Source organism: Anolis sagrei, chromosome 3, assembly GCF_037176765.1.
Source record: "Anolis sagrei isolate rAnoSag1 chromosome 3, rAnoSag1.mat, whole genome shotgun sequence".
NCBI classification, from domain to species: Eukaryota; Metazoa; Chordata; class Lepidosauria; order Squamata; family Dactyloidae; genus Anolis; species Anolis sagrei.
In genome coordinates this window covers 15,524,174-15,542,425 of record NC_090023.1, presented here as the reverse complement: position 1 = coordinate 15,542,425, position 18,252 = coordinate 15,524,174, and the positions used below count along the sequence as shown (strand labels likewise).

General features: G+C 38.5%; 1 protein-coding gene across 1 annotated transcript in view; it reads right to left on the bottom strand.

Moving 5' to 3' along the window:
- TMEM135 (transmembrane protein 135) overlaps window positions 1-18,252 on the bottom strand; it is a 206,862-nt gene that overhangs the window by 132,762 nt on the left and 55,848 nt on the right. Inside the window, exon 5 of the mRNA XM_060771135.2 lies at window positions 9,511-9,576. Coding sequence (XP_060627118.2) covers window positions 9,511-9,576 — 66 coding nt within the window. The remainder of the gene's footprint in view (window positions 1-9,510; window positions 9,577-18,252) is intronic.

Here is an 18,252-nt window from a genome sequence, read left to right as displayed (position 1 = left end):
GGTTTTACCTTTGTCATGCCCTGATGACGAGAGAGCATGACTAACCCAAGGTCAACCAGTGGGTTTCGTGGATGAGCAGGGATCATTGGAATCATAGTCCAATACTCAAACCACTATACCTGTTGCACCTCAGAATAGATTCACCTTGCTGAAATCACTAGAACTGCACACAGACTGAAGTCTTTGTAGTTTATTAAAAAGCAAAAAATGAAAAGTTTAAAAAGCAAATAATGTTCCAAAGATCAATAAAACATAGCACTATAAAGCAGAATTCCAAATGGCACCAACAAAACAATGTCCCATGAGAACATGACAAAATCCCAAGACCATGGACACAGGAAAAACGAGCACAAGCTGCTTGGTTGAGCAAGAAGTTGCTCTGACAAAGGTTTGTTTTCAAACACACTGCTTAATACCCTTTGCAATACATGAAAGCATTTCTTTGGCCTCTGACCTCCTTCTTGTTGGCTATTCTCACACTCCTTCGAACTCTGAATTCCAAACGGTCAGCAGATTCCCGTTTCAACAAGGTCAGGCTGCTCGTTAGTGTCAGCCTGGTTGCCCTCCTGCTTACTATCAGGCTGAGAACTGTCCTCCTTTTCTGAATCAATTTGCACCTGGCTAGTTTCAGTATCAAAAACATCATTCCCTGCTGTGGGAAACTGAACTTCCACACCCTGTTCCTCATTGTCTACAACAGGAACATTTTGAACCTGATTGTGAACCTGAATCCCATCATCCTCGTCAGAGTCACTCTGAGACCCTATCTGAATCACAACACTATCAGTCTGTGTCTGTGGTTCCAGCTGAGTCACAACAATACCATGCTATTTAAATTAAAATTAGCTAAATAGGATTTAGGTAAAATGATAAATTCAAAATTTTCTGAATTTGCATGATTTTTGCAGAAAAGAATTGGCACAGAGTCTAGCAAATATAAAATGACTGCCATTATTACAGACACTTGTGATGTAATCAGAAGGAAAATTCCAGGTATTAACTTGCACTTAATCTTTATTTTGCCAACAGTTAACATTCTTCAAGCATACATGCTTGACACTCTTACAGGGTTAAAAAGTTCTAGAAAAGTATTATTCATCACGCTCTCATCAGGCATTCCAGGAAATCTTTACTGTACAGTACTCAATTTTCCAAAGCTGTCAGATTAGAGGCACAACCAAGTGTGAGATGTTTCAGCTCATGAGATCATCTTCTTACACTCACAGGTTGCCAAAAATAAAATAAAATAAGAAATAAATTGTGAGCTTATCTCTACCATAAAACTAGGGTTGCTAAAATAATGCAAAATAATACTTAAAATTTACAAGAAATGATGTGTGTTCAAAAAAAGAAAATAGACTGAACATTTGTCTTCTCTACAAAATAACATGATAGCAACAAAATCATTCAGACAACAGGGATGGAAACTAGAGATGATTGAGCCATCCGTGAGAACAGAACTTTTGAACTCACAATAATAATGACATCTTTGTGATATGGAGGAGAGGGGTGAGGAGATCAGATGTCTAGGATCACATCATTATTTTGCTCTATAATATGCCTGTGACTGGGTCTTGGCATGCCCTCAAGCTGAAACTATACAAAACAAGAAAAAAGAGCATGCTGAAAACAATATTCATTAAGTCAGGTTCAGCTTTAGACTGACTTCCACTGCTGTTTCAATTTGAATAGAACTAGTTTATGACATCCAGTTTTGTCTCATATACTATTGATATTATTAAACAGATGACTATGCTCATATGGGTTAAAATTAGATGAGCACAAAGTCAGGAAATACCTTGTACAAATATCTTGTTTATATTGTATATGGCATTAAAAAATTCTTGAGTTTGGAGGCTTAAATGTTTTCTTTTATATACATCAACATTCAAGTATATAAAGTTACTATGTTTTACATATAATCATTTCCTTTTCTAAAATGATATTTCAATTCACATTTACACCTCTAATGGGTTCAAGCAGGTGTTTTCTATTTACAGCAGTGCTTTGAAGTATGGACTGAATTTGAAATTCAACAATTTGTCTAAGGACATTCAGCAAGTTTAGTAGGAGAGGGTGGCGTGACTTGTGTGTAGCTCTGGGAGCAGGTGGTTGAAGACAACTCATTTTACTGTGTGTCTTTCAATCCATCATCTTCATTCACAGTTTAAAACTCCAGGGAAGACCAGAAATGGAAAACAAATGATGATTCAGATGAAAACGTGACTGAACACATGCTTCTATTTGCTACATTAAGCATTCAGCTACATGCTATTCACATCCACCATCCCCATCCATAAAACATACCAATCCTGGCAGCCAACTAGACATACTGTGGGTGTTTGACATCTGCTGGGTTTGGTTTCAAGACTTCCACAAATACCAAAATCCACAAATGCTCCAGTTTCATTATATACGACATAGCAAAACAGGTCCCATCTATAAAATGGCAAAATCAAGGTTTGCCCCTTGGATTTTTTTTAAGGCTGTGAATGTATCCATGAATATGGAGGACCGACTGTACATGACTCCTCATTGTAATATCCTTTTGAACTATTGTTGTCATACACCACTTTCATGACACTTCCTTATAGATCTACAGATCCTTCTACTTTAATCATCTATACAAACCTTATGGCTCCGGAGAGGAACGTACAAAAAAGAACAGATTCCAGTAAGGCCTTTGACAAGCTCCCCGATGACATACTTGCAAGCAAACTAGTCCAATGTGGGTTAAGTAATATTACTATTACGTGAATCTGTAATTGTTTAAGCGTCCGAATCCAAAGGGTTCCACTTCACTCTGGAAAGAAGTAACTTGTGGGGTGTCACAGGGTTCTGTCCTGGGCCCAGTACTGTTCAACATATTTATTAATGATTTAGATGGGCCTTATACGACAGCGGCCCAGTTTATTTGTCCGAACGTATCTCCCTCTGATCGTAAACACCTCAGAGTTTGTGATCATCAGGGGAGGTCCTGCTCTTGATCCAAACAGCCTTGCAAGCACGATTGGAGGGGATGAGAGACAGGGCCTCCCATCTGTGGCTCCCATCTGTGGAATGCACTCTCCAATGAAATCAGGGTGACTTCTTCTCTCCTCTCCGTCAGGAAGAAACTCAAGCCTTGGCTTTGGGACCAAGCTGACTGAGCAACATCTGTAATGACTCATGAGAATTGTTAATTAAGAGACATTGGACTGGAACTCTGAACTGATTTTGATTTGTGGACTCAGACGTGGTTGATTTTTAATGTATTTTATTGTCTTTTAATATGTTTTTATTGCTGTTGATTTATTCATATTAATTGTTGTGCTCTGTTTCTTTGTCGGCATCTAATGACTGCCAATTGTAAGCCATTCTGAGTCCCCTTCAGGGGTTGAGAAGTACGGGATATAAATGCTCTGAATAAAATAAATAATAAATAAAGGTTTAGAGGGCATACTTATCAAGTTTGCAGGTGACACCAAATTAGGAGGGATAGCTAATACTCCAGAGAACAGTATCAGAATTCAAAACGACCTTAACAGATTAGAGAGCTGGGCTAAAACTAACAAAATGCATTTAACCTAGGACAAATGTAAGATACTGAACTTAGGCAGAAAAAATGAAATGCAAAGATATAGAATGGGTGGTGTCTGGATCAACAACAGTCCATGTGAAAAAGATCTCAGAGTCCTTGTGGACAGCAAGTTGAACATGAGCCAACACTGTGATGCATTGCAAGTTGAACATGAGCCAACAATAGGATTTGGGCTACATCAAAAAGGGTATAGTGTCTAGATCGAGGGAAGCCGTGGTGCCTCTCTATTCTGCTTTGTTTAGACCTCACCTGGAAGATTGCGTCCAATTCTGGGCACCAGAGTTTAAAAGAGATATTGACAAGCTGGAAGAAGAGGGCAACTAAATTGATCAAAGATCTGGAGACCATGAGGAGTGTCTTAAAGAACTGGTTATGTTTAGCCTACAGAACAGAAGGTTGAGGGAAGACATAATAACCTTGTATTAAAATGTGAAAGGATGCCATAAGGGAAAGGGATCAGGCTTGTTTTCCGCTGCTCTAGAAACTAGGACTTGGAGCAATGGGTTAAAATTACAGGAAAAGAGATTCTACCTGAACATATGGAAGAACTTCTTGACTGTAAGAGCTGTTCAACAGTGGAACTCTTTGCCTCAGAGTGTAATGGAAGCTCCTTCCTTGGAAGCTTTTAAACAGAGGCTCGATGGCCATCTATCGGGGGTGCTTTGACTGTGCTTTTCCCACATGGCAGGGTTTTGGACCAGATGGCCCATATGGTCTCTTCCAACTCCATGATTCTATGAACAGGTGGATCCACCCAACTGCCCAGGAAACAGAGTCTTAAGACAGTCTCCTCTGATATTTATTTATCGTGTCATCAGCAACCACTGTTTTACAATTCTAACAGAGCAAAACAAATACAGAGATTAAAATGAAAAAGAAAAAAAAAAGAAAAAAAACCACACAGATTTTGTAAATTTGGTATTTGGTTAAATGTCCTTTGACCAGTATCTGGCCACTTGGAGTGCCTCTGGGGTTGCCGCAAGAAGGTCCTCCATCGTGCATGTGGCAGGGCTCAGGGTGCATTGCAGCAGGTGGTCAGTGGTTTGTTCTTCTCCGCACTCGCATGCCGAGGATTCCACCCTGTAGCCCCATTTCTTAAGATTGGCTCTGCATCTCGTGGTGCCAGAGCGCAATCTGTTCAGCAATCTGTTCAGCGTCTCCTCTGATAATGTAAAGCATATCTTGGAGCTTCTGTCACTATTATGTCTATCTGGTAGGATGAAATTGATATTCATTGATGTTTTTGTTGTTGACATAGAAAGCCTTAAACTTCTCAGGAAAAAAAAAACCTAGCAAACCACCCTCAGTCCATCTCCGAGAGCCTCAGCATGCAGCATGACAAAGTCGTTTGAGCATTTAACAATGGATCTGAAGAATAGGGTTGAATCCCTACACAGCCATTAAAGCCCAGTAGGTGACCTCGGGAGACCACAGCCTCAGAAAATCCTGTGACAAGTTTGCCTCAAGGTTGCCATAAGTCATAAAAGACTTGAAAGCATACAAATACAATCAGCATAAATATATGAGTCTGTAGGAATGGCATCGCCCTAGAGAAGACTTGAAGCCTTGAGGTCCAAAAGAGGTGGGTTTAACACAAAAACCTGCTTAAAGCATACTTGTTTACACCACATTTCCACAGTTGACTATGACAGCTCTCTTGTGCTTGTCATAGTTATGAGGTTACCAACTGTACATTTAAAATGTTTTATCTTGTTTTATCTTTTTCTATTTGAGACAAACTACTTAGAATTTTTACTATACCAAATAATACACAATGACTGTAATTTATTTTGGGAAGCCAAATACCATTTCATAATAGAGCTTATTCAAAATATATGTATATATTAGTGGGGAAGGAAGATACAATAGCAGGTTCTATTTCAGAAGAGCAGTTTCAGGGCCTGGAAAACATCCTGGTTTTACTAACTACTTTCACCAGGTAAAATGTACTATCTACTGTACAACTACAGTCCACTCAAAATGATACATTCAAGAATTAGTATCACAGAATCATAGAATCACAGAGTTTGAAGAGACCTCATGGGCCATCCAGTCCAACTCCCTGCCAAGAAGCAGGAAAACTGCATTTAATCTAGCCCCGACAGATGGCCATCCAGCCTCTGTTTAAAAGCTTCCAAAGAAGGAGCCTCCACCACACTCCGGGGCAGAGAGTTCCATTACTGAACAGCTCTCACAGTCAGGAAGTTCTTCCTCATATTCAGATGGAATCTCCTTTCCTGTAGTTTGAAGCCATTGTTCTGCGTCCTAGTCTCCAGGGAAGCAGAAAACAAGCTTGCTCCCTCCTCCCTGTGACTTCCTCTCACATATTTATACATGGCTATCATATCTCCTCTCAGCCTTCTCTTCTTCAGGCTAAACATGCCCAGCTCTTTAAGCTGTTCCTCATAGGGCTTGTTCTCTAGACCCTTGATCATTTTAATTGTCCTCTTCTGGACACATTCCGGCTTGTCAACACCTTCCATCAATTGTGGTGCCCAGACTTGGACACAGTGTGGTTCCAGATAGGGTCTGACCAAGGCAGAATAGAGGAGTAGCATGACTTCCCTGGAACTAGACACTATACTCCTACTGATGCAGGCCAAATTCCCATTGGCTTTTTTTGCCACCGCATCACATTGTTGGCTCATGTTTAACACATGATGAGAAGAAATATTAGTCTACTGTAAGTCCCAGATATCACTCCCTTCACCAGAAATTTACAGTGCAGGCAAGGCATTTGTACATTTAGTTGAACTTGGTGGTCTCATGTACACAAAAACCATCCACCGTCAGAAAGGAGTGGCTGGATTTCCAAAGCACCAGATCATGTTACTTCTCCCTACTGCACAGAAGAGCCAGGTGACACCTACAATATGACATTTTCCCTAACAAATCTGTAATTAAGAGACGTGTGGAGACTAGATGAGCTAATCCTATCAGGGAACACTTTGCAGGCCTCCACACCATCAAATAACTACACTAGGGACTTAGCAGAAGCCCATTCAATACACTTGCCAAGCAGCTGCTGAGATATTGCTTCAGTCCTGGCCATAACCCAGTTTTCTTGGCTGCCCCAAGCAACATGATCAGGGTAGAAATCACAAAGCTATTAGAGCATTCATTAGAACACAGATGAGCAGCCAGAGAGCCCTGACATTCCGAATCCTGGAGTAGCCTGGATCCAAGCCAGATCCATCTTAACCTAATGTTGAAAACAGTGGCATTTTGAGACGTGCTTTGACCCCAGTAGGCTAGCATAGAAAGGTGTGTAAAAGCCGACCCTAGAATTCTACTTGGCAGTCTGCCCCAAGGGAAAAGAGAGATTCTGAGAAGCATGTGAAGGCCAGTTTCACAATGTTTGGGGAAACAAATCCTTCCTTACCACAGCAACCAAGTATCACTCCCTGTCCTCAGCCAGAGGACGATGTTCTTCTTCAGGAATAGAACTATCTTGTAACCTCTATTGACTACTTGTCTACAGGCAATAAACTGAGGATTCGCTGACACCATCCTATAAAACATTTAAGGAAGGGACACCAACCTATTTATGGACAATATATACATTTCCTTGTAAACCTAATTGGGGTTTATGATACACAACTGCCTTGGAAACAGATTTTTCACTTTAAGACCTTGACTGAACCAGAAGAAAATTGGGAATCCCGTTACTGAATTCAATGTAGCTTGGCAACAAATAAATTATGTGGTTCCCTGCACAAACTTTCCCAACGTTCGTACAATTTTGGGAAGCAGGAGGCCAGAAATCATGTTGACTTTGTTAAGCCAATCACTGGTCTCAAAGGTTAATTTCTGGATGATATCCAGCTTTAATACATCTGATATAATTTGGCATGAGGAACATTAAGTCATAAAGCATGGGTCAGCAATGGTAAGTATCCCAATAATAATGTCTTGGAAGTTGGACAGACTTCAGGAACATTTACTTAACTGTCTCTCTGTATTTTTCATTGTCTCTTGGTCATTTTCCTTGATACATATCTGCAACGTTATTTTTAAAAACAGAAGAATATCCCGACAGAATCAGAAATAAAAAAAAAGGGCCCATTGCTCTGAATCCATTGTTCTGAATTTGGCATGGCCCATGGTTTTCCTCAAGGCTGTACAAAATACAAGAAATCTCAGACCCTTCAGCGCAGCACCAAAGTCCTTGAGGAGCAATGAGTGACCTCTGAACTAACACAGATTTCCCAAAAATGAGCTTAGAAGGAAATGCTCCAGCAACAAAGAGTGAAATGTGCTCAGTCCTGAAAGCAATTAGATTCTTGAATTTCATTATCTCCCCTGATACGATTAGATATCTTGGAGATCAGTCAACTTCACAGCCATAACAAGTCCTGAGGTAATTTCTCACAACCCCGTCGATGTTGTTGAACAGGGAAACCATTCCAACCATTATCTGTCTCACTTGGATGAATGACACTTGGCAACCACCACTTGCAAGTTCTGTGCCAAAACCTTGTCAATAATTCTGTAATCCATATGTAAACAGCAAATAATACAGCTTTCAGCATAAAAACCTGATTACTTATGTGGAAAGGATGACAAAAGAAAACTGTATTCCTAGCCAGAAGCGACTGAGGGGAGGAATCTCCTGGCAAGGAGAATAGCTGAAAGCAGGAAGCGAGGGAAAAGATTTCCCTCAAACATTCAGCATTATAAACTGCAAATCCATCTGAGCCTGGAAACAAGCCAGACCAGAAGAGTCCTTAGTGACTCTTCACTTGGAATCGTATGTTTTAAATCTGTTTGCTAGAGAGCAACATGGGGATCTATTATTAATTCAAGACTTGTCTTGCTTTTCTCTGCCTCCCCACAACTCCACCCAAAACGTACCACGCTGACAGAAATAATAATCTTCAATTATGATGTTTCATCACTATCATGTATTATTTACTAGGTGTTAAAACCAAGCATCGGTGGTCTGCCCACAGGCCTCCAATTGATAGTCACCCAATTTTCTCCTCTTGAAAAGTTGGCACACATTCCCAAACTCTGAATCCTGGTATAGGCATCTTTTATCTATAGCATCCATCTTTTACCATTGGATTGCGAAGAGATGACGAAGGAAAGAGGAAGATCAAGAAAACAAATAGTAGCTATGGGAGGTGACAGTAGGACAACAGCTTAGACACATTTTGGTAAAACTAAGATAAAGGTTTCCCCTTGACATTAAGTCTAGTTGTGTCTGACTTTTGGGGATGGTGCTCATCTCCATTTCTAAGCCGAAGAGCCAGTGTTGTCCGTAGACGCCTCCTAGGTCATGTGGCCAGCATGACTGCATGGAGCGTTGTTACCTTCCCGCTGAAGCGGATCAACTCATATTTGCATGTTTTCGAACTGCTAAATTGGCAGAAGCTGGGAACTGAAAAAAATAAGACCCACCACAGCAGGTTTTGAAGACCAGAAACATGCCTCTTCTTCTTTTTATGCTGCCCCAAAGCCTCCCCTTATCAGTGTTATTCCTGAGTGGTAGGCCAAAGCTGCAATAGTATTCTTTAGGGCCCATGAATGAGGGTTGGTTTTTTTAGAAGGACCTGAATTTTTTTTCAAACACTTCTTTCAACTGCTGATCAAAAATGTCATTTCTATGTTTCTAGGTTATTGTTGTTGTTGTTTTTTTACTGTGCATTACATTTTATAAATCACATCTTTCACAATGATCATGGCCACATCACAGATATTAGCCATTAGATAGGCAGCAGCAACAAAACGGTGCAGAGAGGAATGTTCTAACTCCATTTTCCAAGAAGTCACTCATATTATATGAGAATTGTGAAAATAGAAGAATAATCGTGATTATTATTTCCCCTTAATTATCAGTAACTACACACATTTATTTGTCCAATACGGTGCAAAATTTTGATTCCAAGTTGTACTCTACACATAAAGACAACCAAACATGAATTTACCTCTCCATGTCTTAAAGGAGTAATTGTTCCCCTCGAGACTCCCATGCGAAACAATGCTTCTGTGGCCTGCACACAAAAAAGAGAATGTTATTTCAAAAAGGCAAAGTTGAGGTTTCTGACTTACAGATATTATTTGAAACTTGACATTTTGCTTTTTTTGTAAGTCAGGAGCGACTTGAGAAACTGCAAGTTGCTTCTGAAGTGAATGAATTGGCCATCTGCAAGGACGTTGCCCAGGGGATGCCCAGATGTTTTGATATTTTTCCATCCCTGTGGGAGGCTTCTCTCATGTCCCCGCATGGGGAACTGGAGATGACAGAGGGAGCTCATCTGCGCTCTCCTCAGATTCGAACCTCCGATTTGTTGGACTTCAGTCCTACAGGCACAAAAGTTTAACCCATTGAACCACCAGGGGCTCAACACATTGATGAAATGAGGAAATACAGGACAATCCATACTCTCAAATGTCAGATAGAATAAAATGAGAAATAATAAACAGTGTTTATTATATAAAGAAACATAGTTCAATAACGACACAGATAGTTCCTGTGCAATAAAGAGACCTGCCAGCATTTACATAAAAGTATTAAATGAAATATAAGTTTTCCAACAATTGGGAAGAACACAGACATTAAAAAAATATCTTTTTTCAACAATACTAACACAATGCAATAGTTTAGAATTGAAAACAGAGGAAAATGATAAAATATATGCTTTTTATTTTATTTAGTTGTGAATGAAAGAGCTAAATGGTTAGCTCAAGACTCATTCTCTCTATAAGAAGGATGCAAAGGACAGATTCCTTTTCCAAAAGTTTGCTGGAACAGATGAGACAACACAGGAAATTCTTCAAATGCACAATATTCATTTGTGTTTCTTCCCCTCTAATTTGTAGATAGCCAATATTTCCCTGCACATCACGTCTTAGTAGGTCTATAAGCATTTTTTTTTCATTTTTTCATACTTTTACCATCTTATTTCTAAAGTTGCAACCACCAACTCACAGGTTTCCACATATTAGCTCATTTACATCCACAAGAAGTTCAGATGTAATTCTTCTTCAACCTCTTGAAGATTAAAGGGCTGAGAATCTTATTCAACCCTTGCGCGTTTCAGAATAGATTTCTTTCATCCATTCTTTGCACCAACATTTTAAGGATGTTTCAGCCAAATAGAACATTCTGTCGATGCGGCTAAGCTCTTTTTGTTCCTATTGAGAACCAGTGGTGTGTATAACTTTTGTTCTTCGTCAGGCAGCAGACGTCCTTTAATATAGTTGCACTCACACAACTAAAATCAGTTGTCAAAGCTCCTTGGAGAGCAAGTGAGATACACGGCATTAGTGAATGTAGGACCATGGATTTCTCGATAGGATCACCACGCACATGTGCCGACTGCTGCTAAGGAGATTAGAACTATACTGAAAGTGCCCTGTTTAAATGAGTGTTGGGAAGGGAAGGATACAATGATCCCAAAGCTTTTTGATAGTAAGGCTGTGGGTTTTTAACACATACAGAGATGCCTGAGTATTTAAGGGGTTAGCCAAGTCAGGGGGAGCAGTAACTGAGATGTATAAGAACATTGTATTAACATAAAAACCCAGGATATAGTTTTGGTTGGGTACACAAAGTTAACAAAGTTTCATTTAAAAAGAGATATCAGAATGGAAATGAATGGAAATGGACATTAAAAATTATTGACACTGCTTAATTTAAAGTTATGCTATGAATGCATATTATTTTGTCTTTGGAAAACTTTACACGTAAATCTTTTTTCCCATATTTTAATATTGTATATATACTGCACAAAAAATAATTGCAGTGTATCACATTGCTATTCAAGTTTTCACTGGTGTCTTTAAAGATTGATTCCTACAATAAATGCTTAACTCTCCCTCTCCCATCCTCTCTCCTCTATATATACATATACTCTGTTCGTTTTGAGTGACATCATAACTCAAAATCTGTTTGATGAATTGCCACCAAATTTGGCCACAAGGCACCTACTATCCCAAGGAGTGACCATCACTCAAAAAAATTAATTTTGTCATTTGGGAGTTTTAGTTGCTGGGATATATAGTTAATCTACAATCAAAGAGCATTCTGAACTATATCAACAATGGAATTAAACCAAACTTGGCACACAGGACTCCCATGACCAACAGAAAACATTAGAAGGGTTTGGTGGGCATTGACCTTGAGTTTTGGAGTTGTAGTTCACCTACATCCAGAGAGCACTGTGGATTCAAACAATGAAGGATCTAGATCAAATTCGGCACCAATACTCCATATGCCCAAATATGAACACAGCTGGAGTTTGAGGAAAATACAATCCTTCTGACACCCCTAACCCTAATCCAACACCCCCCCCCCCCCAAGGTCCCAACCCTCAGGTTGTGAAAGGCCATCCAACTCCCTTCATCAGGGCAAGAAAATATAATCACACCCACACACAAAACATATATATATATATATATATATATATATATATATATATATATATGACAAATATCGTATCATAGATTTGAAAAAGACCCCCTAAAGAAGGACAACTATATGTTTCATGTTCCAGAGTAGGCAAACCAGACAATCTCTACATCAATACTAACAAAGAAACAACAAGAAATACTGTTTACCCACAAGCATAAAGAAATTACATTTATTAGAAACCAATACTTTCTTATTACTTTATTTTCCAGATCACGAGACTGGGCCACAGCAATGTGTGACAGGGGTTACTAGTGTTAAATAAATATCATTTGAAAAATGTACTTAAGTGTCAAGGAAAAAATAAGGTGCCCACAAGACTGGAGATCATCAATTCTATGATTTTTTTGTAGTTTTTTTATTTACATACCTTAACAACTTACCATGTAAACAAAACACAAACAATGAACATTTTACAAACACATAGACCCACCACCAAGGCCTGAACAAGTATTCTTTCCTTTGCCATATCAACCATTAATCATCATCATCATCATCATCATCATCATCTTTAATTACTTATTAATCGCCCTCCATCCGAGATGCTCCAGGCGATTTACACTACAGAAATTATACAGGATAAAACACATACATACAAATATTAAAATTAACATGGGTCAAATGCTCTAGTAAAAAGCCAGGTCTTAATGCTAAGATAAAATGCCCTAAGTCACGCATGGCTCTCAAATAGGGAGGCAAGGAATTCCATAAGGCAGGGGCAGAAATAGAGAAGACCGTGCGTCTGGTGCTTTCCAAGACCCGGCATATAGAGCCGGGATGGTCGTGGCGACCTCCGATGATGTTAGAAGGAGAGACGGTCTCTAAGATACAATGGACCCTGGCCATATAAAGTTTTAAAGGTCAGGACCATCATCTTATACAAACAACGATACTCAATTGGGAGCCAGTGTAGATGCTGCAGCACTGGTGTTATATGGCATTTCATGGGTGTTTTTGTGAGTAACCTGGCTGCAGCATTTTGGACAATACGGAGCTTTCGGGTCAAATGTAATAATCAAATGTAATATCCAAAATTCCTGACCAACAAGTTTATATTGTTTTCCATTTTCACTCTCTAAAGCATATTTAATAAAAACCAACCAGTATGCATCAAAATCTGATCTGTTAGTTTCCCCCCTGAATACCCTCATTTCCCTTGATAGTTTATCATTTAAGGCTACGTTCCATACTTCCCCATATCATGCTTCCGGTGTAAGATTAGTTACTATTTTCCAATTCCTTGCAATTATAATTCTTGCCACTGTGAGTAAAATAAACACCAATTCTTTCTTTTCCATTTCTAAATTCAACTTTGTGGCATCCATTAGTAATGCTAACCTAGCATCCGGAGTAATATTTAGTCCTATTATATTACCTATTTCGATAAATATATCATTCCAAAAACTCTTCAATTGGGGGCATTCCTGCCATAAATGAAAATAGGTCCCACCACATCTCCAGCAGAAGTTGCTTTGCTTGCTATCCATTTGATGTTGTTTAACTGGTGTGGTATACCGTCTCCATATAACTTTGTACACATTTTCTTTTAATTTTATTGATAGATTCTTAACCACTCTCCACTTTGGAACCTTTTTCCAATCAAAATCTGTCAGAGGTCCTAGGTCTCCTTCCCATACCTTTTCTAACACCTTAAGCACATGTGTTCATTTAAAATAACAGTGTATTTTAACAAAATAGCAAGTGGGATACCTAAACATCTCACGGCCAGCACTCAATGCAATAAATTTGGAACTAGTTCAGAGTCTATGGATTCACTATGTGAATCGGGAGATTTATACTTGAATTTTTTCCAAGTCATAATAGTTTTAAACTGGTATGATTATATCATCTTTTACATTCCCCAAAGGCAAAAAGGATTTTATACATGCAGTATTTATAAATGAAAAACTTTACTGTCACAGAAGTGGAAGTTTTTCATGTCTAATAGCAGAGTCCAATGATTTATACATGGAAAAAAAATGAAAACTGTATCTTGCCCTGATTGCTAGTAATTTATCACAACCCAACAGTAAACAATAAATATTACCCATTGCATCTCATTTGAGTGACAGACAAAGCTTTTTTGTTTCAATATACATATGCCATACAAATCCACCAAACTAATCAGAACCAGAAGAGCAAAATTTAACCTATTTCATATTTCTTAAAGCTGTCCCTCCCTTCCGTCTAGACTGATGGCTAATTAGAACAAAATCATTTCTGGTGAAGGATAGATGTAATCTGATATAGAACTAGTTAGTTGGTGCAATATTTACCTTTGGAGTATCATCAAAGTGGAACCAAAGATCTACAATTAATTGGGTGAAAACAATTAGAAGGTCAAGAAACCCATTCTGGTATGTATTATAAATGGGGTATTTGCTTCTCTAAAGCTGATCATTTTCTCTAGAAAGTACCTTGGCTACACAGCAAGGCATGAAATAAAAGGCTTTGAAGAGGCATGAATTAAAAGGCTTTGTTGTCATGTCCATGCAACTGTTTAATAGATTACAAACTATAGCATCATGCAATTGACTAACAAGGCAAAGTAAAAAAAGAAGCTAAAAATCTGCTGACTCTTAGTATTAATTTATTATCTACCTTGTACGCACAGAATTTTTAACTATTGGACAACACATCATGCAATTCTAAGGCAACCTTTCAATTTTCTTTTTGATTACCAAAACCGGGATTATTTTTATGTTTTTATTGCTTGGGTAAAACAAAACTAAAATCTCCTCATGAATAAATTACCCTATATACTTGAGTATAAGCCTAGTTTTTCAGCCCTTTTTTAAGGCTGAAAAAGCCCCTCTTGGCTTATATTCGAGTCAAGACTATTTATTATTTTACTCTGTTATTATTATTATTTTATTACATTTATTATTTTTCTCTGTTTATTACTGTTATGACTCCAAGTATAATTTTACTCAACTTATTATTATTACATTTATTATTTTACTCTATTATTACTATTGTTATTACATTTCCATTATTTTACTCTATTATTATTATTATTATTATTATTACATTTTATTTTACTCTATTATTATTGTTATGACTACAAGTATAATTTTACTCTATTTATTATTATTACATTTATTATTTTACTCTATTATTACTATTGTTATTACATTTCCATTATTTTACTCTATTATTATTGGAATGATACGTAAGCACATTTATATTGAAGAAGGTTAGAATAATGGTTTAATCAGAGTTGGCCAGTCTTATCATCAATTACAATTTTATGAAATTGACCAAAAGCTGCTGCATTTCCCACCCTTGGCTTATACTCAAGTCAAAACATTTTCCCAATTTTTTGTGGTAAAATTAGATGCCTCAGCTTATATTTGGATCAGGTTACACTCGAGTATATGCAGTATGCCCAAAAAGAGATTGCCCAAACAAGGAAAAATATTTAAACATCCCTACTATTATTGGTCCTGAGGATATGGAAGAAAAGACTGATCAATCACCACACATTCTGGCAGACCTGTCTTCTCCAAATGTGTGTGTGTGTGAGAGAGACAACACTGAAAAAGATGGGTCAGAAAATCATCACAGTTGGAAGAGATCACAAGGACCATCCAGTCCAACCCAATTTTTCCATGCAGGAACACACACGAAATCAAAGCATCCCCTGACAGATGGCCATCTAGTTGCTATTTTAAAAAAACTTCCAGAGAAAGAGGCTCCACCACACTCCCAGGTAGCATATTCCACCATCAAAGAGCTCTGGCGATCATGAAGTTTTTCCTAATGTTTAGGTGGAAACCTTTTTCCGGTAGTTTGAATCCATTGCTTCGTATCCCAGCATCCAGAAAACAAGCTGATTTCTTTCTCAATATGAAGAAGTTTTTTACACCCTACAAGATTTGATGATCTTATAGATCCAACTCTATTGGGAACTCATCACACTGGTTCTCAACCTGTGGGTCCCCAGGTGTTTTGGTCTGCAACTCCCAGAAATCCCAGCCAGTATACCAGCTGTTAGGATTTCTGGGAGTTGAAGGCCAAAACATCTGGGGACCCACAGATTGAGAACCATTGTTATAGGCTACAAACCTACTGTTCTTTAGCTCTGCAAATAATGGTTGTTAATGATGGGACTTGCAGTCTAAAACATCTGGAGGACACCAAGCTGCCTACCCTACAGTAGGCAGCCTTTAGAAAACACATTCCAGATTTTGAAAATCATGTACTGAGGTACAGATACTGACTCTGCCTACAAGTCATGAAAGTGTTCACTCCATATTTTGATTATTTTGAGGGCAAAGCTTCTCTTGTTAGTTCTAGACCCCATGCTTTCACTGCCAGGTCAAAAATAAATTGGAAATATGACCAAACTTTTTAAAGCAGGACGACTGCTCTACTCCCTACCAAAATGGTGGTGTCACAGTAGTGCAAAGACAAATCATTATTAGATTCCAGAGGCTCTGAGGCTGGCGCCCGCGGAGCTAATAATTCAGGAATGAATGAATCCCTCAGTGTGCTTTGCAGCAATTAAAATATGTATATTTTACAAACTGGCACTCCTTTCGCTTCGTTTTTGCTAATTAACCACAATGCAGAGCATTATCCCAATACACCAAACGACACACTTTAACAGCCTTATAAACAGGGCACCAGGACAGAATTCTGTGTGTGATTAGGAGCACAAAATGGGACCAGATTAATTTTGTCGCTAGGGAAAAAAAAGTGTAGGCTTGGAAAGAATCCAACACTTCTCAGTAAGTGTTGTTTTACTAGCACGGCGCTGTTGTTAAGTAGACTGTAAATGAACTTCCAGCCTGCCTAGGTGAATGCCAGGAAACAATTGTATCACTGTTCTAATAAATTGTGTAAGGTGTTTCAGTACTTAGCTCCCCCCTTCAACATCTCCCTCCAGTACTATTTCCTGCAGTAGCTTATCTCACGGCAGACGTTTATTTCAGCCACAAATCACTTAAATCCAACTTAGCACCAAGACGTATAGTTCATAAACTCTACTAACAGTATGCAGGCTTGTAGCACTCAAAGCCACAGCTCTGAAAATTTACACACCTACCAATAACTCCAGAATAAAAAAGAAGACAAATTATTTCCATAAATATGAGTGTTCTGACCAAATTCCACAGCTAAATGCAGGGTACGTGTTTAAACTGAAAAAGATCAGATTTGCAATCCTGGTTGGGTAATCTGAATCCAAACTCCAACCAGACCCAAGCCTGGTGTAGCTGGATTTTTTTAGCAACTGTCTTTCCATCTTACTTTGTCTCTGGTATCAATATTTCTGTTAAATAATAAATCTACTTCATACCTTCTTTCTGTCCGCACCCACCCACCCCTAGGATTAACATCATTACCTTCAAGACTGTTGTTAAACTAAAACATTTTTTGGCACAACATCATAAAACAAAAGCACATAGGGAACATGGAACTGCTCTAAAACTACATTAAATAGAAACAAAGCACAGTACAATCCCTATATTTTCAGGAGATACATTTATTCCTAAACATACGATGGGAACTGGGAACCACTGATAATAGTGAACCCTAGTGAAATGAATGGCTTCTGCCAGAAATTACTGCACAGTCACTCAGGATGCCCTGGAATGTCTGCCAATTTGACTTTTTGGTAACTACTAGGGAGGTGCGAACAATAAAAAAAGTTTCAAAGGTCATTATAAAATAGGGGGGCATGCTGGAGCTTCAGTTCTAAAGTATTTCTAAAGTATCATTCATGGAAAATTCCTTACTATAACGAGAGTAACAAAATTCCATTACTATTTTGTTGTAGTAAGTCCTCTTCTTTGCAGTTGGCTGCTATAGGAGGAGGGGGGGTGACAAATCGCTCTTTCCACTATCCTGATTGGTGCTTTCTGATGTTGATGCATTTTGGGAAATGTAGCTTAAGGCAGGGTATTTTGAATATTCTGTCATAGAGCTCCTCCCTTTCTAAACTACATTTCCCAGAGTTCTATGCTGTTCCCAGAAAACACTGCTCCCTCCTTCCCGGCTTCTAATGGCAATTTCCAGAAGAAGAGGAATGGGAGCTTTCCCCCCACTTTACATGCTTGCTTGCTTGCTTGTCATGAAAATGAAAATCAAGCTGTCTTTGGAAGGTAGCCTTCTTAGCTTTACAAAACTAAAATGAAAATGTATAGGATAAGTTTCGATTGGGCCATGCAAACATGTCGGATATAACTTCCGACTTCCAAAACTTCCGATTTTCTTCTGAATTCCAAGATTTTAGAAATTTTTGCATATGTCC